This window comes from Simochromis diagramma, unplaced genomic scaffold (assembly GCF_900408965.1).
Source record: "Simochromis diagramma unplaced genomic scaffold, fSimDia1.1 OVJJ01000302.1, whole genome shotgun sequence".
Lineage (NCBI taxonomy): Eukaryota > Metazoa > Chordata > Actinopteri > Cichliformes > Cichlidae > Simochromis > Simochromis diagramma.
In genome coordinates this window covers 1,762,964-1,785,043 of record NW_024386792.1, presented here as the reverse complement: position 1 = coordinate 1,785,043, position 22,080 = coordinate 1,762,964, and the positions used below count along the sequence as shown (strand labels likewise).

Below are 22,080 nucleotides of genomic sequence, written 5' to 3'. Positions count from 1 at the left end.
ACTTTTTATTGGAGAAAGAATAGTAGGTTTTTGGTAAGTAAAGAAAATGAAAGCTACACATAAAGACAGCAACTGTTTTTTTTAAAGGGGGGTCAATCCACAGAAAACACGATGGCTAAAGGTTAAAAATTACTATAGCACTTGAAATACTGCACAGTCAAAAGACAGATCTTGTTTGTACTGTAAGTGTAATTAATATCTTAAAGTGTGATTCAGGACTTCATTACAAGCTGATACAACAAAATATATATACATATATGTGTGTGCATGTACATTTAAAAAGTTACCTTTTTAATCCTCCATACTGTTTATCTACGTTACACAGCCACATACAAAATAACAGAAATGTGTCATACGTGGGTATAAACTCTTGCAGAGTGCATAGTGGATGTGAATCATCCATCCGTCCATTCTCGTACACTTATCCAACTCAGGGTGCAGGGCGGCTGGAGCCTATCCCAGCTGGGAATCAAGATGAATGCTTTCATTTTTTCGTAAAATGGGTGTAACCTAGAAAATTATTATCTGTGACTGACTCCAGTTAAGTAGCTGTTTATCTCATTTTCCACAATTAATCAGTCGCGTGTTTTGAAATCGTCGGTTCATTTTTATTAATGTAACTCACAATATGGTGTAAATCTATACTGTAAATCTTATAGAAATAGTAGTTTGGAAAACTCTTTCTTTATATTTTGCTTTCGAGGATTTTTTAAGCCTCTTCACACTGACCTGTGAATCATTCAGCTCAAAGATGGACCAGTGCTGTGTCTACACACAACACAGCAAACAGCATTTCAGGATTCCTTTGTCATCTGTATTTATGAATATTTATCATTATGAAAATAGGAATTTCCTAAAATTACTAAAATATTTTTTAAAAATGTCACTTTGTTATGTGTCATTAGATAAAAAACATGCAGAGAAAATTCCCCAGGATGCTGCATCAGGTGTTAGTTTGATGACGTTTGAGGCGTCTTCTTTTCTAATTTGATCACGATGCCCTTCTCTGGTCGTAGGATGAGCTCTCCAACCGGGCGGAGGTCTTCGCGTTTCTGACAGGCTTCGACTGTGAAGTTCCGCAAAATAGCCGCCAGCACCACCTTTTCTTCCATGAGTGCGAAACGCTGGCCTAAAGAAAATGACAGTAAAACAAACGAAGACGTGACGCACCTATTTGGAAACCTCACACAGCGAAGCGCGTATGGAGACTATAAATTTAAAAGTCCTTACCTATACAGTTGCGGAGTCCAGCTGAGAAGGGGACGTATGCATAGGCAGGCCTTCCCACCGAATTCTCCGGCAGAAAACGCTCAGGCCTGAACTCTTCGGGCTCGGGGAAGTACCGTGGATCACGGTGAAGAGAGTAGGTGATTATGATCGCGTTTGCGCCTTTAGGAACCTTGAAACCGTCTAAAAGTACGAAGAAAGTATGACACCAAAAACAGGCAAAACCGATTACTCAGATGCATCTGTTACGAGGCCACGACAACAGAGAAAGACTGGCTTCCCTTTTTGTGAAGAGGTATCAGCACCGTCGTGTGTTTGGGATCAATGAGCCATTTTTTTCAGGTGCCAACGATCTAATTTTTAACTCACTGATATAGCAGTCTTCACCGAGGCTACGAGCAAAGAAAGGCACAGAGGGAAACAGCCTCAGAGCCTCCTTGATCACACACTCCAGGTACTTGAGCTTCTTCAGGTCCTCAGTGCTGGTGGGCCGGGAAGATGTACCTTTGAACATTAAACAGCACCACAGCACAGATTAGAGATACAGTGATACTTAACCTGCCTCAGTAGGTAAAAGTGCAACAGTACATCCTAAAATTCACCTGTAAATAGGACAGCATTCAAGATCTGTAACTCTCTATAGAGCAATAATTGTTATCAACCTTGTGACTGTAAATCAACAATCATTAACATAACAAATTAATTATATAACCAGGTGTGGTAAGGTAATCTAATAGCTCAGACACAACAGGATAAAAATAGGATAGTAACCTCTTTGCAAATATGGTGAGGTTACAAGGATTTTGGTAACTTTTTGCACTTTTAACAACCAATTGCACATACTTGCAGTGGCCAGCTATCTCAGAACAACCACTTTTGATTCCAAGTCATTGCACAGGTCACATGGTGGGAGTCGACCTGTCTCCAAATAACTGTGATCCGAATCAGCCCATATGGGCTGGTGAAGGTTTGCAGACATTTGTGGCCAAATTTATAAATGCAGACAGATCACGAGGACATTGCAATCAATCTGGATCAGTCAGTGCAACTCATCTGCGATGCAACTCTTTGCAATCGGTGATTTCACTCAACTGGATACCAGTTGTTTGCGTTCTTGTTATAGTCCTATATAAAAAGCTGCATCTATGTCGGTAGTTAAATCAGAATTTTTTAATTCTTTTTTAGATCTACGCAGTTCTTTCTGTAATCTGAATATAAGTGGTTGATGTCAGTTTCTGTTTAATATTAATTTCTGTGTATGTACATTTGGGTGATTCACTGCAGTAAATTGCTGTACTATCATAAACAGATTGAAAGTTATCGCTAACTTGCCCCCATTCAATCACAATCACAGTGATAGCAGACTGACTCCATGTTATTGCTGTTTTATCACCATCTTAATGCACCACAGTCAATCTGAAGACAGCAACTGACCCTGGTCCCCGTCTTCAAAGCAACCATTTCAAAGACAAAAAGGTTATAAGTTCACTGCACACGACTACAAAAGTCATGCCACGGTCTCCAATCACTGCTTCCCCAGGTGTGACTGTGGCATAGGGTTTACATTGGAAATATAAGTGATGACCATATGGCAAAATTATCCTTCTCTACTTGTGGACAAATTAGCCTGGTTGCCTATGGTTACAAGGCCATCGGTAAAGACAGTTATTATGCTGCACTTTTTGTCTGTGTATTCAGGCAGGTATGTTCACAGCTCTTATCCCTGAAAAAGCTCCCCGTGCCTTACAAAGAACAAATGAGTTTGAACAAAGATGAGTCAAAAAGCCCTCAGGCAGGAACAAAACAACGCCATTAAAGTGGTAGAGCCTGTTATTATTACCGAACACCTCCTGTAGCTCTTGTTGAACTTTCTTGTGCACCTCAGGGTGCGAGCCCAGCAGGTGGAGAGCCCAATTCATAGCGGCGGCTGTAGTATCATGGCCCTGCAAATAAAGAGAGTTAATTAGAGACTTTTTTAACGACCCTTTATTGAAACAGGATATGTGGATTATTCTCCCAGAAGAGGCTCACATCATTATCTCAGAAAGTAAATCCTTTATTGGCACAAAGTGCAGTTTTTTGGGTAATATAAATGTATTAATAAGAGCAGCCTTAATTAAGTATTCCTTTTTATTGCTTAACCACCAACCCGAAACATAAAGGTGTCCACTTCCTCCTGGATGTCCTCATGGCTCATCTTGCTGCCGTCTTCATAGGTGGTGCTCAGGAGCATGTCCAGAAATGCCCGTCGTTTCCTCTTGCTTTGGTCGTTTTCGCTGTCTGACTCGTTGCAGGACATGTTCTCAGCTCTTTCATGGATCACCTGAAAATAAATGGGAAGAGAAGAAGAGATGCTTCTTCTGAACAATTTCATGATTTCTGCATGATCGCGCAACGTGGAAAAGCGACCCGCTCCGTTACTCACTTTGTAGGTAAAGGAGTGGAGGACCTTGAGTGTTTTGTCGTGGTCGCGGCCTTCACTAAAGTAAGTGTAAATGAAGTCAGGCCATAACCAAGGTGACCGCTGTCTGCGACTGACAATGTCGCTCATTCTGAGAATAAAGAGAAAGACAGCAGATTAGATCTTTTTCTTCTACTATAATTTGCATTAGAATGATAAAAGCAGTAACTCACCTGTACACGCTCCTAACATACTCCGAATCAGAGTTACTCTGTGCATAAATTTTCTTTCCCATTGCAGTTTCTGTCAAGAAATTAAGGGTATATAAATATAAAACGCCCTTTTTCTGATTATTTATTTTGTATACCTGCATTTGTTAAGCACAAAAAGGGTCAAAGGTTTATCCAACTCAAAGGGTTGACAACTTAAAGGAAAAACCTTTACAGTTCAACCCCTACAGTAAAGGGATCTGGTGTCTCCGTTATGTCGTTGCAGATATTTCACTGGATTGGATTCACCTTCCACCTTATAGAGAAAAATGAATCTAGAGTTGTTCTGGGAGATCACCGTCATCATTTGACGACTGGACTCGTCTCTTCCAGAATGACATAATGCATGAGGGCTCAAAAAATGCGACCGAGACCCACTCATCATTTCAACCCAATTAGACTGCATGAGTGGATGAATGGTCTCACTGCTAATCCCTACCATTACCAATTCTAATGAGAGAATATGTTTTGGAAGGAGAAAACATGCCATGCTGAATCTGCTCTGTTCTGGATGCGTATCACCTTAACGCAGGGTTTTCCTTTAAGTTGTCCCAGATTTGCACATTCTGCTTACCGCAGATAATGTCGAGAGCACAGAGGGTGATGAGACTGAAGCAGTTGAATGGACCCTTCCCTACGTGGTTTTCCAACTTCTCCACCAGAATCTCGGCCTGCTCGTTCATCACTTCCAAGAAGTCCTCCAGGATGGAGAAGTGAAAGGTGGGCGTCAGCATCTTCCTCCGCTGACGCCACTTGGTCCCAGTGCTGATCAAAGATAAGAAGGCGTTATGCACTTTATATTATTTCATTTGCAATAATAATGCTGTAGATAGGAGCTTCTTTTTGTTTTGTGCATAGTCTTAGCTCAAGTTTTGATATATGAACGATCTAAATCTTTTGATCTTTCCTGATGGACAGATGGGATGTTTGCTATGCCACAGTTATACCTAGTAAGCAGACCAGTTCCCAGCCAAGGATGCAGAAACTTGTATGCAAAAGCTTTCTCCATGTGAATGCTGTTAGCCAGAACCGGCTTAAAGAAAAAGTAGACAGAAACATGTCATGAGTAATATTTGAGGCAAAAAGTTGTTTACTTAAAGAAATCTTCAGTGCACAATCGAGCATGCTATGTTCCAACAGTCCCTGTCGTCACAGGGGGAAAGAAATGATTCACTCAGACTGACCCTGCAAGCATCCACCTTAGTCCATTATCTTATCTAGATGTATGATGAAAACAAGTTACACATACAGTTTAGGTGGGACATATTGTAACTTCTTTAAGGAACATGAGGAATTTGTGCTAAGAGGAGTAACTGGCTTCAGCTTAATGTTTGAGTGGTGGGTGGCAGGAATTCTGTATCCTGCACTGTATAAAAGTGCAAAGACATCCTAAGATGTCATCACAGACTGCTTAGCTGATCTCAAAGACTTCAACGGGATCTCATCCAATCCATCTGTAATGACAGTGCAGCTTCCACTTCAGTGACATGTGTGGTTTGTTTACCTGCTTCGCTGAACGGGGATGGAAATTGTCCATAGGCTTACTCATCACAGGCATATTTACAGTATAAGACGTGCTGCATCCACTCTGTATTTTGGATAGGTGTCAGTCCGCTTACCTCAACCGTCTCAGCGTGATACAGAACCACAAAGGGGACCGGCCCGACCCAGAGTTTAAACAGCGGCTTATCTCGGAACTCCCAGGTAAAATCCTGAATTTGACGAAAGAAGTCTTAAAGAGAAAAATAAAGACGTTGGGTACAAAAATCACGGGAAACTCAATGTGCTTCATCACTTTGAGTACTTTAAATGAACACGTTGCTTGCTTCCTTACCGCCCGCATTGTTTTTGAACTGCAGAGCATTCCCAATGAAGGGGTAAGTGGCTCCCAGCTCAGGGATCGGCTTCATCTCAAACCATTTGTGCAGGTAATCGCTCAGCAGCTTGTAGGTTAAGTAGGTCAGAAAAGCAACAAAGATGCTAACTCCGAGTAAAGTTGTGCTGTAACTGCCAATTAAAACTGCCATTTTTCATGCCGTGTGTGTGCTCAGCCTGTGTGTGCTGAAATGTCGGTGCCAGGCTGTCCTTAAAAGCTCTGTGACATGTTTTTGCCCTGCCTTTTACTCCTCCTCTCCTCTACTGTCCTGTAGTGGGTAAAGGGGACCCCTGGTCTTACATTGCCATCTATTGCCCAGGAGGAGAGGAGGATGTGTGGGGGACTTCATAGAAAGTTTATTAAATTGACATTTATAGCATGGGATAACAGGTAAATGTACATTTTAAAATATGAAAAACGTGCTCTCTGCTGGCACGAATAACCCGTGTTAATTATTTACTGCGTGATCAAGAACTTTGTCCGATTTATTATCTCCGTGTATTTATCCACATTAACAGTTCGTGTCCTACCTGCCTGGTTAATAAGTGACAGTCTTATCTGTGATTGCCTTATGGTTTTTTTTCTTTTTATGTCATCATAGCTCTTCAGCTTTGCACGCTATAATTACCTTTAGCAATGGAAGGAGTGAGCCTGTAATATCTCATTCCTGTTTGAGCCAGGATTTCTGCTGCCCAGGCCACACAGCTACTGAAAGGACTTACACTCCTTTACTAGAGAGCCCTGCTTTAAAATATGTGGTCTGCCAGTCTCCTTAATGTTAATGCATCAACATTAATAAGCATTCATATCTTCCCTGATGCTGGCTTTTGAACTGTGAGCTGATAACAAGGAAGGAAGGTCTCTGTTTTGACAAGGTGGTGCCCGAGGTTTCCAAAAAGGATTTGAAAATCACAGGTTTTACGACAGGAGAGTTTTTAACTTTTCCTCAGTCGATTTAAACTGGAGATTTTGCTAGTAGTGGCTTTGACTCGTGCAGAGAATTCTCTGAATCTTTTAATAATATCATGTGTCTAAGTGATGAATTCTTAGATAAACCCTCCCAAGAAAGCCTGAACCATTGTGGGAATGTGATTTGTTTTCAGTAATTTCCTGACATTGTAGTCTACAAAGACTGTAAAAATGTCTGTCTGTGCTTTTTTAAAATCACTTTTAGAAACGAACATCCTTAAGACAATTTGTTCAGCCTTAAGAATGTTTTGAAAAAGTATTTGTTGGAAAATAAGCATGCCATTTAAATATTGACTGATAATAAGGTAAAAATAATTTTGGTAGTTTTTACGGTAAAACATTTCCGCTGGTAAAAAAAACAAAAAAACAAAAAACTAGGTAAAGACAGTGCACCTTAAAAACATTGCCTGAGTGGCTGGAAATATACTGCAAATTAGAACAACTTCGTAGCTTGCTTTTGACTCCTTAGTACAAAATGTAATACTGAGCTTTAGCCACTAGATGTTCGATGTCAACTTCTTTTTTGTTTGTTTTTTCCATATTACCCTCTGCATTGGCATACAATATAAAATAGGACTAGACTGGAAACAACAATAAAGGAGGATGTGACGAATGAGCAAGCAATAAATCCGTGAATTCCACGATTTTTATATTATTAATAAAACGTTTAATATTTTTATTTAAAATATTTATGCGGTTTTATTGCATTTATTATGCAAAAATACAACTCTTGGAGTCAGTCTCGTGCAATCAGTAGCGGTTTTTGATACGGGCGACACGGGCGGTTGCCCGGGGCGGCATCACGGGCATCGGCAAAAAAAATAAAAATAAAAAATTGCTCGTACTCATGCTGCCCCGACATCAGCCAGCGCACATTGGGAATGGCATAGGCACCGATCGGTTTTCTATCGCCCATTTGCTGGGAGTAAGGACGCCCTCCGTTTGCGAGGTGCGCCTGCTGCTTGCGGCGCAGTGAGGAGAGGGCGGGGCGGCGAGGGATTCACTGGTGGCTGGAGCAGCATCTAATAACCAACTCGCAAAATAAAAACAAACCAACAAACACGAAAACACCAGACATCATGATACAGAGTTATAATTTGCGCCGATGTTTTTTCGAAATTCTATACGTGAAAAGTGAGCGCGAGAGCCCTCAGTGCGCCTGCTTGCTGCTGAAGTCAAAGTAAACTTTATTGTCATCTCCGCTACATACAGTCCAGTATACAGAGAGACGAGACGACGAGGCTCCTGTTACAGCAGTGCAAGTAAACAAACAATAAATATAAGAAGAGTAAGAAAATGAATATACACTTTAGGACTCGGGGTAAAGGGATCAATAACAATTTAAAATTTATAATTTACAGTTTGATGATTTAAAGTACACACAACCCTTCAAAAGGGGAGGGGGGCCGGCTGCTTCCAGATAGAGCACATTTCATTTATAATGTTGTAAATCCAAGCCCATTATGTATTCATGATTTGAATCCTGGGTTGTGTGAAATCCCAGAAATAAACCCTAGACAAAGTGAAGCTGTGAACTAAGGTGTAGGTCTATTAGGTTATGTTGTGGCGATCCTCGAGTTGGGGGATTTGTGTTCATACTGAAGTGCAAAATCAAAACCAATGTAAGATGGGGCAAGGATACCTAGACCCGGGGCTTAGAGTACGCTTGGGGAGTGTGATTGTGTGTACAGTGTCTCTTTATGTCTGTCTCCACGTTGGTTGAGTGTGGAGTAAGTGCATATGAGAGCATGAGGGTGGGAATGGATGTTTGTATCTGTGTGTGCCTGTTTGTCTGTGTCCATATGTCAGGTTGGGTATCAGACGCCACCTCTCTGGGGACATCTCAGGCCCTCCAAGGTCTGGAGGCCTATCTCCCCCCACCACTTCCCCTGCCAGTGACAGACGCCCTCAGACATCAGTGCGTTGGTGGGTCTTTGTGTCCGGGGATGGGCGTCCAGGTACACACCGGCTCACTCCTTGGTAGCTGCTTATCGGGGCCTGGAGCCTGGGGCTCGCTCAGGCCACTTCGGGGGTGGGGTGCCCTCGGCCTGGAGCTCGGTCACTCTGGCGCAGCTGGCTGCCGGTGGAGCTCCCGGGCATGTCACTGTAACCCCCCTGGCTTCTGCTCCGCGGCTGCTGAGTGACACCCCCATCTGGGACTCTCCTCAGCTCTTTCTGGGACAGTGGCGCGGCTGCCCCTCTGTTGGTCTTCCTTGGTCTCTTGTGTTCTGGGGGCCTCTGGATGTCTGGAGTTTTGATCTCCTCCATACCTGCTTCATGCCCTGGAGGACGGGGCTGTGGCCCCCCCACACCCTCTAACAGATCATTACATGAAGGAACCTTTTAAAAACAAGCGTGTTCATGCTCACAGGTGTACACACGGGTGCTCACACACACAAACTACACCCGTTTTACCTTAAAGCACACTGTGCGCTGTCGATCTTACTTGCTGCACAATAATGTTTAATATTTAGTATTTACTGTTATATTCCCATAGATCATCATGATGTTGTTTATTCTATTGCTCTAGTCTTCTTCTGCTTGTTTGCTTTTTTTCTCAACAGGTGATCCAGGAAAAGAGAGGGTAAAAAAAAGGTGATGAAGAAAATTTTCATTGTCTTTTCTCCCTTTTCTTTCCCTCTCCTTCTGTTAACTTTCTTCTGAACTTTTCTTCTTGTCCAGTCTGGCCTGATTACAATAACTTAGAATAAAATAACTAATAAAAGAAAAAATGAAAAAGAAAAAAAACAATGTAAGATGGACAAGAACAGTTCAAAGCCATCAGGTGCTCAGTTTAGAAAAAATAGAAAAGAAGAGGAGGAGAAACGAGCAAAAGATACAGGTAAGCAGATGTGTCATTGAATAATGGCAGGTCATCCTGAAACAATCAGAATCAGAATACTTTATTAATCCCTAAGGAAATAATGAGGATTACAGTTGCTCCAAAAAGAAATGGTAAAAATAGTAACAGTAACAGACTAAACTCCAAACAATACATTATGTTACAGATTTTAATATTAATTAGTCATTGTCAATTGTTGATTCGTCCTGTTCTCATTGTATGACGAATTATGATGGCTGTTTGGTAGCCGTTTGCATACAATGCATACTCTCTCTCTCTTCATGTGTGTGTGGGGTAGAGGGAGTGTTCGCCCGGGTGCCAAACAGGCAATGTTTATACAAAAGGCAACACAATCAGAAATTGGAAGTAACATACAAACACTAGTTTATGTTAATTCTTTTACCCATTAACCCCTGAGGCTCTTTTCCAAACGGAATGATTTCTATCATATTTTAAGCTGCTTGTAGAATAAAATCACTGAGTGTACATTAAAATTAAGTGAATGCGGTCTCTCGCTGTATACATCATTACTGATATACACTGAGTTGTGAAACTCATCATTAAGAATAGACTTGAGGTCTTCAGATCCTGTCTTTATTGTGGAAAGAATCAAGAATGCAATCTGTCATGATTATCAAGGATAAACAAGTCAGTCCTTCAGCCGATTAGTCAAGCCGAGCGCAATGAGAAGCTTCTGGTGAAATGCTGGTATCCTTTCCTTATGGACAGGCCAGTCCAGAATGCAACGTGAACGTAACATTCCTCTGCGGAGGAAGAGTGAGTGAAACAACTTGTGGTCGTGCACATCCTGAAGAAAGACCAGGATGACCGAGTCCCTGCTTTCTTCGATGACTTGTTGAAGTGCATGATAGACTTTAAATCTGGTGACAAGAAAGAGAAGACATTGTGCTATTAAACAATATTATCCGACTAAGATAATTTTGCAACTTTTGCAATAAATAAATGACTGTTTGATCTCAAAATTATAGAGTTAGTGTGTGAACATGTAAAAAACAAGCAATTCGGAGCGCTTAAATCTACAGGTGAATAGGGGCAAGTTCTACATATTGCTTGAAATGAACTACTATTGCTTTAAAAACACTATATGAAAGGTGTAAGTGTACTGATTTTTAATCAAAGGAAGGAGAATTTGATAAAACTGCCTTGCACATCACCATTTTTTTCTTGTACTTAGCTTTCACCTGATACATAAAGTCACAATAAAGCATAATCTAGTGTATGTTTTATTTACCGTCTACACCAGGGATCTTTGAGGAGACTTTCGGTGACGACAAACATGATTTTTCTGGACTTTTTCATATTTGTCACAATGGATTCCACCTGTGACATGCCAGCGACTGAATCTCGATCCTCTAAACAAAACTGGCACTTTTCATTCTCTAAAGGGACCAACCTCCTCTCCACCCAACTGGAGTCTTCCTCCGTACGTATGACATAAGCGTCGTACTCATATTCTCTGCCTTCGTCAACTTTGGCATCACTGAATCCTAATGTGCGATTGATCATTATGTTCCAGTAAAAGTGGATCCTCCAGTCATGAAACCGCACCGTGAGTGCGGTTACAATTAGCAAGATGACGGCTGTGCTGCTCACTATGTAAAGAGTCTGAAATGGGGTCATGTCTTTGCAAGAAAGGGGGTCGAAATCCATGATGGAGTGGTTAAAGTAAGCTCGTGGAGTGTTGCACACATACTCGTCCCTGACATTTGGCACACTCGTCGTATTTGTGGTATTCAACCACGTCACGAACCACAGGATGCTCTCGCATGTGCAGTCGAATGGATTTCTGCCCATGATAAGCTGGGTGAGGTTGCTCATGGGAGTACGAAACACTTCAGGTCTCACGCTTGTGATCAAGTTCTTCTCAAAACGTAATACCTGCAGCGACTTCAGGTCATCGAAAACAGAGTCCTTGAGATTATTTATGAGATTGTTGCTAAGGCTTAGCTCCTTGAGGTGAGTCAAACCTTTCAAAGCCTTCAGTGGGATCTCATCCAGTCCATTATAATCCATCTGTAAGGATTCCAACCTCTGCGCATCTTTGAGAAACAACACCGGCCCACCAAGGTTGGCACTCTTCCACAGTCGGGCCAAGTTGTTGTGCTGGAGTTTCAACACCTTTAGGTTTACAAGCCCCTCTAGCAGATTGTCTTTGATGTTAGCAACATTGTTGTTGCTGAGATCCAAGACAGAGAGGTTGGTCAGGGGTTTGAATGGAGAGTGATCTAGGTTTAGGGCTAAAGCTTTAAGACTTCTCCCCAAAGTCAGGACTCTAAGGTTGGGCACATTAATAAAGGAACTGGAGCTTAGGTCAATTGACTGGAAGTTATTGCTCATGTGAATTTCCTGAACCTGATCTAGGCCTTCGAATTCTCTGCCTGTCAAAGTTTGCTTGATATGGTTGTAATCTAGAAGAAGAACGGTGAGGTTTTGCAAAACAGAGAAGCTTCCGGGATTGATCTGCGCTATATTTGTATTTATAAGATTTAGCCATCTGACTGGTGAATCTGCAAGAGATGCTAAGGTCTTGTTGGTGATGTTTCGGAGTGACGGACAGCTAATCCAGCTTATGTCAAGTTTTTTAAGACTTTTTAAGCCTGCAAAGGTGTGCTCTCCGATTTCCCGGATTGCAGTCCTCTGTAACATCAAACTCTCTAGCATGCCTAATGGCTGGAAAGCAAAATCATCAATAACTGGGGAAGCGGTACGACCTTTCACCAGTGCTTCTGTAAGTGCCAGTTTTTTCAATCTATTGAGCCCCTGAAATGTCCTGTTGGTTAGGTGCTTAATGTTATTGTGCGACAAATTTAGAGTTTGAAGTTTAGATAGCCACTGAAATGAGCCGTCTTCAATTTTACCCATGCCATTACTGGACAGATCCAAGAAGGTTAGATTTGTCTTCTGCAGTCCTGTAAAGACTTTGTTTGTGACCATGACCAGACTCATTTTCCGAAGAGAGAGAGCATCGATGGCTGTCCCAGACAACTCTGAGCACAGTTTGGAAACCATCAGAGTTCCCAAGTTGCCCCCATCCATGATTAAAGTGCGCAGGCCTGAAATGTGCTGAAAGCAGCCGGGCTCCAACTGCAAACAATCAATCACAGAGATTTTTTTAGTGAGACGGAAAAAGGAAACAAAACAGACAACCGAAAGGAATGTGCTACAGTGACTCTACTTTCTACTGCCAGTTCCGATTTTGATGGAATTTCATTTCCCATTTCTGGATTAAACAAGTTTCTTACTGTTTTTAAAAACACAGATGACAGGTTGAGGACTTGCAGAGAGGATGAATGGTCAAGAAATGAAAAGTCATCTTTCTTCAGAGTGGTGAAGTCATTGAATGCCAGGCTGAAGTTCACCAGGCTGGGCAGCTGAGGCTGGGAGCCGAGCTTGGGTGACTGCAGTTTGTTTTTAGAAACATCTAGAAAGGTTAGGTTCTGTGGATTATTAAAGAAGAGGGAGACAAGAAGAAGGGTTATTTAATGCTGTGCAAACAATTGATCCACAGCATATGTCAGACAAAATTTCATAAGCAGCACTTCTCTCAGGTCACAGGATAGTTTGCTCCATCTCTCTACAAAGACAGCTCACATATGCACCATCCATCCATTTCATATTAAATTCCTCGGCTCTTTGTTTTTTTTTTTATTATTGTTTTTTTTTTTTTTTTTTTTGGTGGTAGGTGGAATTTACGTTACTCATGTGTATTACTTTTGCAGGACAGTCCATAGTTATTAGGTTTTAACATTCTTACTTGCCTTTATTTCCATTAAGTACAAATTAAAGAATGGCAGAGGAACTCCAAAGGGTTCTTCTGACATTGTGCAAATTTTTGCACAGAAGTGTGGGTTAGCATTAATGCATGAGAATATCTGCAGCACTCTCATAGGCTGATCAGGTTTCCCACTCTCTAGGGACTGACTGTACTGTACTGTACGGGGGGATAACCCCCCCCCTCAACACCACCATCGTTCCAATCATAAAGAAAGCGTCCCCCATTTTTCACTGGCTCTAGTTTTCCAAAGTTAACACTGCAGGGTGGATGCTTTTTTGGTCAAAATGTCTGGCTTTTTTATCTAGTGGCTGTGAAGAAACCAGGAAACATCAAGTGCAGGTTACAATGTCCGCGTCTTTTGTTGAAGATGCATGCAAAACTGAGAGAACTACAAGTCACCACAAAGATATAAGTGGTGCAGATTTTGTAATTTAATGGAAACAACCATTAAAAAAAGGAAATACGGCTACAATGAAGACTGGCTGAAGCAAGCGGAAAAAGACTGTCAGACTTTGTTGGGGTGGGGGTGAGTCACGCATATGAAATATGTGGCTTGGAAGAAATGCGCTGAGCAACAGATGCATCCCAGCTGAAAAGATGATTGGAAGGCAGAATCCGTGATGAAACAACAGCTAACAACTGCTGTAACAGTTAGTTTAGAAAAAGTTGATATGTGTATTTAAGGAGGCCATCAAATAAGACTGGAAAAAAAACGCAGGAACTTTCACTTCCTGCTAATCATAGGAAGTTCGGAAAATCGAACTGAAATTAATACACAAACCTGTTCCGTTTACATTTGTGGGACTTGATTTTTGAAGCTATATGTGGCAAAATTTCAATATCTCTCTCAGAGGAAGTAGGAAGATCCACATTTCCTCACACACACATACTCTTTACCCCAAATTTAATTTGTTTGGATACCAGCACATCTGTAGATATCAAACAAATGGCAGCAAGCTTTGGGCAGCAGGCTGTATAACCTAAATCCATGACCTAACCTAACCTAAATCCCCAAAACACCGATCACTGATGATTTGTATGATAAAAAGAAAACTAACTGAAACAGAGCTGTCATATTAATAATGAGGAGCAAACGTACAGTTTTTGGCCTTGAAATATAATTGAGTCAAACAATAATTAGTCATCTAAGTGATCCGACACATCAGTACCTGCAGTGACGAGAAGGGTTCTCCCTGCAGCTTTAGTCTATTACTAGCCAAGTTCAACGATGTCAGTCGGGTGCAGTGGCTCATATCTCCAGTCTTCAGCAAATGCACCTGATTGTGTTCCAGGTTCAACATCTGCAGCAGAGGCAGTGTTTGGCACAAACCCGCATCCACCTTGGTGATGCTGTTGTAACCGGCGTCGAGGTGCAGGAGGCCCGGGTACACGCTTAGTGACAGCGGGGTAATCCCTCTCAGTATGTTGTGGGACACATCCAGGCTGGTGATGTTCCTGGGAAGGTCTGAAGGGATCGCACTGAGGCGGAGGCGACTGCAGTCAGCTCGGCCGTCTTCCACATAGCAGGAGGTCTTCTTCTCAGAGGCATCGCAATGGTACAGTCCCGTCAAAACACAACACGTGACGAGGATCCATGACAGGAGACGGGCACGATGGGCGCACATCATTTCAAAGACCTTTAAAGAAGAGAGAAGGGTGGGTTTGCATTCAAATTTGTTGCTGGGATGGTAAGACTAAAGAAAAGGCTGAGAAGCCCTCTGTGGAGCTGGGTGGAACTGAGACATGTTTTTCTTACTTTTTTTTTTTTTTTTTTTTACTTTCCTCTATATTAATAACAATTATAACTCTACACAATTTGTTTATATAAAAATATAATATTTGGTATACTGGGAAAATTACTAAAACAATGTACCAACGATTTCAATTGTGACACTACACTGTAGAACTAGTAAACACTGTTGTGCAAAAGTCTTGGACCATCCCTCACTTCTTTATACAAGTAGTTTACTTCCAAGGAGCCAAACATTCTTGGGCAGTAGTTTGCTAGACTTTGCCTGCAGTACAGGCTGGATAAACCTGAATGGAAAAATAAACAATAAAAGATCACGAGTCATGGATTGACCTCCACTGAGCCCAGACCTCAATATTACGGAAACAGGGTGGGATCATCTCGACAGAGAACAGAACAAAAGGCAGCCAACATCCAAAGAAGAGCTCTGAATGTCCTCCAAGAAGCCTGGAGAACTTTTCCTGAAGACTACCTAAAGATATTAGAAGAAAGCTGCCTAAGAGAGCTCAGGCTATGTTTAAAGCAACGATGATCATACCAAATATTCACGGTCGAGCTCGTTGTTTTTACCTTTTCCACTGTATTTCCGTACATGTTTCAATAAGTCGCGGCAACCTTTTCGTATTTCCTATCAAAATATAAAGAGATGAGCGGTGGATCCAGCCCTTTGCGCAGTTGTGTAACTTTGAAAGCTTTCAAAAATATCCGCCCTCGTAATTACAGGGTGACTACAGCGCTCCCACGCTGACCTTACAAGCACACTAATATTTTGAATGCAGTCCATACAGATTTCTTACCAGATGTGGACATTGCACAATACCTTCGACAGTCAGAGTCCAGACAGAAGATTCCCCCTGCAGCTGCACGGCTTCTATCGCTGAACGCACACAGCCACAGCGGCGCTTATGAGGAAACGAAACTATGGTTTCGCTTCTTCTTCGGTGGTGGGTATCCACTGGAGAGCTAACCATTTCACGCAGGCGGATAGCCACAGATATTGAGATATTAAGTTTGCATAAAATTTATATGCATCATATCCTACACTCCAGAGACACGTCGGGTGATTTGACGTCTAGTTTCCGAACAAAATCTTTTGGACTTGCGTGTAGACCGTAGACAGGATTCAGGAAGGCGTCGTGTAAACGGGTTGAGTCAGTTTACACCCAGCCGCTCGTCTATTATGTTCGTGCCTTCTGAAACATTTGTCGGTGGTTTCATATATTAAACCGGGAACCGTTTCTTTAAACATGTTTAACATCCGCGGTGAGTTAAACAGCGACTGAGATGCGCCTGAGCAAATACACTGCTGTGTAGGAAAAGTGTCGTAAATATGTGCAGGTAACAACAGACAGCTGTAGTTATTTCTTTTTTTCTTTTAGGCATCCTTTAAATTAATAGTTAATTATATTTATTATGTTATAAGTTATTAAAACAAAAAAATTGTTACTTTATATTTATTTAGTTAGTTTGTTCGTTTTTTTTAGGATATGAAACTAGTCAGATGTCATTTAGGTAGCTCAAAGTTTATATGTGGTACTCTAAAACGCACACTTATTATAGTGACAGGACCAGAATAAATACGAGGTTTTTACTATCCAAAAAAAACCCTGCTGTTTCTCTTTTAAGAGGAGTAGCATCTTATAGCTAAGCACTTGTTATAGCAAGTGAACCACACACCTGTGGGATATGGTTTCCCTTACCCTGATGAGGTTTCGATTTGGGGTCACAAACACAAGGCCTGGGTGCCAGAATAAGCTCTGCTAAGAGTCCAATCCAACCCACTGCATAACTTTGGAAAATCTGTAGGACTTAATTTTGAACTTTCAACTGTGTTTTAAAGCTTTTCCTACATGGCCTCCCTCATGGTCATTCATACATGTAATATTCTTTATTTTGGTATCAGCCAGGCTCTGCTCACTCATCTTCAGCTAGTTCAGAATGCAGCTGCCCGACTCTTGACAGGCACTCGTAAACATGAATATATCTGTCCAGTCTTGGCTCGTTTATACTGGCCTCCAGTACGTTGTAGAATCGATTTTAAGATTTTCTTGCTTGTTTTTAAGTCTCTAAATTAGCTATGACGGGTTAGCTCCGTCATACCTCTCAGACCTACTCTCAGGTCAGCTAATAAGTTGCTTGTAGTTGTCCCTAGAAACAAGCTAGGGCCTTTGCGATTGCTGTGTCCAAACTTTGGAACAGTCTGCCTCTTCATATTAGGATCTCTCCAACACTTGACATTTTTAAAACCCATCTGAAAATGCATTTTTACTTAATTGTGACTGGGCTTTGTGTGATTCTTTGTGTGTGTTTGTTCTGCTTTTTACTTTTTTACTATGTACAGCACTTTGGTCAACCTTTGTTATTTAGAGGCATAAACACAGTCATTTAAGACTGTTTTTGTTAAGTTATATTTAAGAGTACACCCTGAACAAATGTACAGAAAGCACACTTTACAGTTTCTCTCTCTCTGCTTTAATTTTATTACATTTATTCACAGAGTATCAAGTTCTCCCTGATTGTTCCGAGGCCTGCAGGAACACTGCAGCGTACAAACTGACATCTCATTACATGACCTGATATGTCCTTATTCAGAACGACAGAGAAGTGAAATCTTGTTGTTGCAAATCTGAACTTGGTGTTAGTAACCACTGGAGGGCAGTAAAACGCTGCTATCAAACCATGAGCTTAAGTAATGCTGTGCTGTTTGTTGGTGGGCGCTTTCAGGGTACAGCACATATTTATAGTGACAGGTCTTTCAACAGAATGACACAACAAATGTCAATGAGCCCGTATTATACAGTTTGTATGCATCTTTGTGTTGGAGATTGCATTACACATACTGGATAATGTGCTAAAAATCTATGGATTTGTTTCTGTTTTGCAGGGTGCTTTAATTGAATATATTATCTGACCCCACATAAACTTTTCTTCTTATTATTCTATTAGAAAATAGAATAATAAGAAGGCCTTTTGGTAGGGACCCAGAACACCACAGTTCAGAACACAATCATATCTACACTATGGACATAAATGAAACATCAATGTTATTTCACTCCTGACTCTTGCAACCGATGACACTGATTATATTTATTTTAGTTCAAATTAATTATTTAATGCAGGGAGTTAAAGATGTATGACTTCCACCAGAAATGTACAGTGCAGGCAATTTCATTTTAAAGTATAAGTCACTATCATTGCAGCTGTAGGCTGCAGCTAAGTGCATTACATAGGCAGTCCAAATACCTATAAATCTGAAGGTAATCACCCTGGCAGGCCTTTGAAAGGTCAGCAGTGATAGAAAATCAGAAATTACTTACAGCTGGTGTAAGTTACATAAAAAAAATTAAATTAAAAGCAATAATGTTAGACTGACAATTATTCTTTAAACTGAATTTCACTTGAGATAAAAACCTTTATTTTTTTTTATGGAAGCATAAAGATACAAGTGCCAGTTGAGCCAAAGCATTTTCATTATCTTAACATCAATTATCATACTGCGGGGGTTGCATGTCCCATCTTTTGCCATACAACACTGCCGTAGTTCAAACCTGCAATGAAGTGCTACTGAAATCGTTTTCACTGAACTTTAAAAATATTTTTTTTCCTGTATTTTCAGCCATCATTTAGTTTTTTAACTGTGGTCTGAAAAAAAAGAGGAAAAAAATGGACCAATCTTAAGAATTTTCACTGTGAGCGTGTTAACATTTAGCCTCAGAGAGCTGCAGCTGTGCACTTTCTGGATTTATAGTATCATAGAACTGCATACATAAGTACTATCTTTTAAATGTGGAGATAGCAGCGTGCGATTAACATCTTAAATCTCTTAAACTGCACAGACCGTGTCAGCGTTCTTCCTGTCTTTTTCATTTTCCATCTCTCCTGCACACTGCTAATCGATTAATTATGCAGAGATGGATGAAGGAAGGTCACTGACCCTGCAGCAACATTTTAACACAGCATGTTTACTCTGTCTATTAACTGGATTAGTGCTATGGATGAGGACAGCTGTGTTGCAAGAAAAGGAGGAAACATTACATTGCTTCAGTTTGGAAAAAGAAAAGCCTTCTTCTCTCTGTAGTCAGACCCGAAGATATGTAAACACACCATTCTCTCACCTCCCTTTTCTCCTTCATCCCCCCCTCAGATTATTGGGCTGCAGAGCAGGTACTTCCTGGAACAGACCTGAGGCCACTGATTGGTTTACCCCACCACTTAAGCTGAGGCAGTTTACAGGGCGTTGTGCCAACTCCTGGATTGCTGAAGACCTGTAAAAACTGAAGACAGCTGGCATGGTCAGCACTGTGGTGGTGCTGGTGGAGGTCAAGCTAGTAATGCAATAAATAAAAGCAGGAAGAATAGATTGAAAGGATTCAGCGGGGGGGGAGGGGCAGGAATAGGGGCAATCAAATGAAGTGAGATCAAAGGCGCATGGAGTGGAAAGGGCTGTGATGAGAACAGGAGCCTCTGCCATAACACCAACTAACTCATGAGATGCACCTTGAACAGCTCGCGAAGAGAAGAAAAGTAACCATCAGGTAACCATCTGATTCTGACCAAGAGGAACAACTTGGCGCTGGAATGAGGGATTAAGAATAAGGAGAAGCACCCCTACTTACCTGTGGACAGTGACAGGCGTTACTGTACTTATTTCACTTACTGTTGCCAGATTGCGGCCGTGTTGTGCGTACGCGTGTGATTGAATGCACTCATGCAAAAGGGATAATTGGTGGGAGGCAACAGCTCCATCAGTGGGAGTATGTGTGCGGCTTGGGTTAATCTCCTCTCCCTCATTTATAGATTGAGTCTCCGGAGTGTTGGAATGCCCTAACACAAAAGGTGAGTTTGCCCTCTTGGCTCTTCGCTGTAGCAGTTGTTAACCTGTGCTATGTAATTATGTCAACAGCTTTAACTCGCAAATAAATCTTCATCATCAGCGTGTCCAAACCCTCACTACACACTGACTGAGTGACACCTGTGCTTTGGACATGCATCCATTTATTTACTCCCAGAATATGACTGTGTGCGTAGTTATAGGGAGTTGCAGTCTTATAGCAGCATACTGCCATTGTTTGGTGGACATGTGTGGACTTAAAAAAGACAAGCAGTGTTACTTTAAGTCTTTGTTAGCCTGACATTTTTAGCAGCGATGGGATAAATTCTCACAATAGGTGAAGTGGAAAACTGGAATGAAGAGATTTTTTGCAGAGAGGAATGGGGAAGAAGGGAACGGCTAATGCACATACAAGGAGATGTGCAGGCGGTAGAAGCAATGTTGTAGCATGTTCCCTCTGCAGAAAAAAAAAAAGACACTGCAGCATATCTCCCCCTCCCCAGTTTGCTGACCAATGATGTTTGGAGGTCAGACTCCCAGCTCTGCTGTCAGCCCCATGACATACAGCTTGTTCAGGAACACACCTTAAAGGAAGCGCAGGGGAGGGGGGGCAAATAATCACAAGCAAAATATATGCACAAATTTATGCCATCTGCTGAGAAGCTAGTGAGCAAAAATGTGCAAATATATGCATTCAGCATACTGTTACCCAAAAAATAAAGCTGCTCAGCACGGATGACTGCATGATGTGTCACCCTGCACAGAAACGGCTGTTTTGTCTTCAGTGCAGGAAAACGAGCAGCCGATGTCAGACGACAGAGATGTGGCCAGATAATTTTTGCACGCACATGGCAACTCAGATTTTTAACAGTTTTGTCCTTATTTTGACTAAAATGAGTGCTGTTGAGGAATAAACAAAATAATTACTGCATGTGAGTGTTTCTCATCAGTGGCTAGTGCTCACTAAGTGCTGACTCGGGTCTGTTCTCACTAGAAGTAGTCCCCGGGGGTGACAGGACATCAATACTGAATTGGAATCAGCAGCATGGATCTACTACCATACTCTTAACTCTTTGCAGTGTGCAGTGCAGCTCAGTGATATTCAGTGTGTAAGAGGCACAGTTTGAATAAAATGCCAGACATATGCATGTATGGATCTGAAGGACCTGAAATCAGCTTCTTGTTTTTAGAAATCTTTTCCTTTTTCTAATTTTCTTTCTTTCACATTTGAATTAATCTCTACTGATTTTCGTTCTTATCCTCAGTTACAGTGTTAGAAAATGTTCTGTTATTTTATGCGTGGCCTAAAATTTGCAATACACCTTCCATCTGGCTCATTTAAGGTGGAACTTCTGTCTGAGTCAAAGTGAGTCATCTCTCTCTCAGTGGCCCATAGAAAACTGCAGATGTGGGCCACATTTAGACCAAACAGCAGTTACTGCTGTCTGGGCAGTGAGTCAGCATCAGAGGTTTGTTTGTCCACGTACTGAACACCTGTAGGTCTAAACAGTAGTTAAACACATTTTGTAGAACTTGTCTTAGGGCTGTAGTTGAGAAGGTAAGCTGGCAGTCATGTGATCATTTCACATCTCTATCACTCTGTGTTACAATAAAATAAAAAAATTAGAGCAGCTTTAAGGAATTAAAAATTGGCTGTGGCTTTCCTTCTAAGCAGACTTACTGATAGTGTGCAGCTTTTTCAGGCTGATCTGAGAAAGCATGTGACGCGATCTACAGCAAACATATTTATTTTTGCCTACAGCACAAACAGTGCCCGAGCTGACCCACGACCCAAGTTTTCCAAGGTTGCGAGCCTCTCTGTGAAGAGCTGAGACCTGAGCTTTCTCTGTGTGATAAATGCTGTTGGACATGTGGCCTTTTCAAAGAGAGATTACACATTTCTAGCGCCAGCCTTAAAGTAAAGGAGGCAGCCACAGCTTTGTTCCAACACCTTAAGCTTTGGCAGTCTTAACAACCCAGCCTGCCTGTTATGGTTAGCAGATGGGACTAAATGCCTTGATTTAAAGAGCCAAGCAGACTGAGTGAGTGCTGAGAGTCAGTGGTTTGCTTTTATGTTAAAAATAGGGCATTATATTTAGAATACATTTTTTTTCCAGTC

The 22,080-nt window shown here is 41.5% G+C and overlaps 2 protein-coding genes across 4 annotated transcripts; both read right to left on the bottom strand.

The window, feature by feature from the left end:
* Positions 1-38: 38 nt before the first annotated feature.
* LOC120728696 (cytochrome P450 4V2) lies at positions 39-6,049 on the bottom strand. The gene is made up of 11 exons (XM_040023762.1): positions 5,732-6,049; positions 5,517-5,629; positions 4,845-4,930; positions 4,472-4,662; positions 3,862-3,931; positions 3,653-3,779; positions 3,377-3,550; positions 3,068-3,170; positions 1,597-1,731; positions 1,231-1,410; positions 39-1,129 (listed from the first exon to the last, which is right to left on the bottom strand). Exons 1-11 carry the CDS (start codon positions 5,922-5,924, stop codon positions 951-953), a joined length of 1,551 nt encoding a protein of 516 aa, XP_039879696.1. The 5' UTR covers positions 5,925-6,049; the 3' UTR covers positions 39-950.
* A 4,112-nt stretch (positions 6,050-10,161) lies between these two features.
* On the bottom strand, positions 10,162-16,506 carry tlr3 (toll-like receptor 3). Of its 3 annotated transcripts, none has more exons than XM_040023758.1 (5): positions 15,928-16,506; positions 14,550-15,017; positions 12,848-13,042; positions 10,837-12,689; positions 10,162-10,465 (listed from the first exon to the last, which is right to left on the bottom strand). In XM_040023758.1, the coding sequence occupies exons 1-5, from the start codon at positions 16,099-16,101 to the stop codon at positions 10,234-10,236; spliced, it is 2,922 nt and encodes a 973-aa protein (XP_039879692.1). In that variant the 5' UTR covers positions 16,102-16,506; the 3' UTR covers positions 10,162-10,233. The 3 variants fall into 3 exon arrangements, with proteins under 3 accessions (XP_039879692.1, XP_039879694.1, XP_039879693.1); XM_040023760.1 differs by having other exon boundaries at positions 15,951-16,058; XM_040023759.1 differs by lacking the exon at positions 15,928-16,506 and adding an exon at positions 15,701-15,914.
* Positions 16,507-22,080: the final 5,574 nt, after the last annotated feature.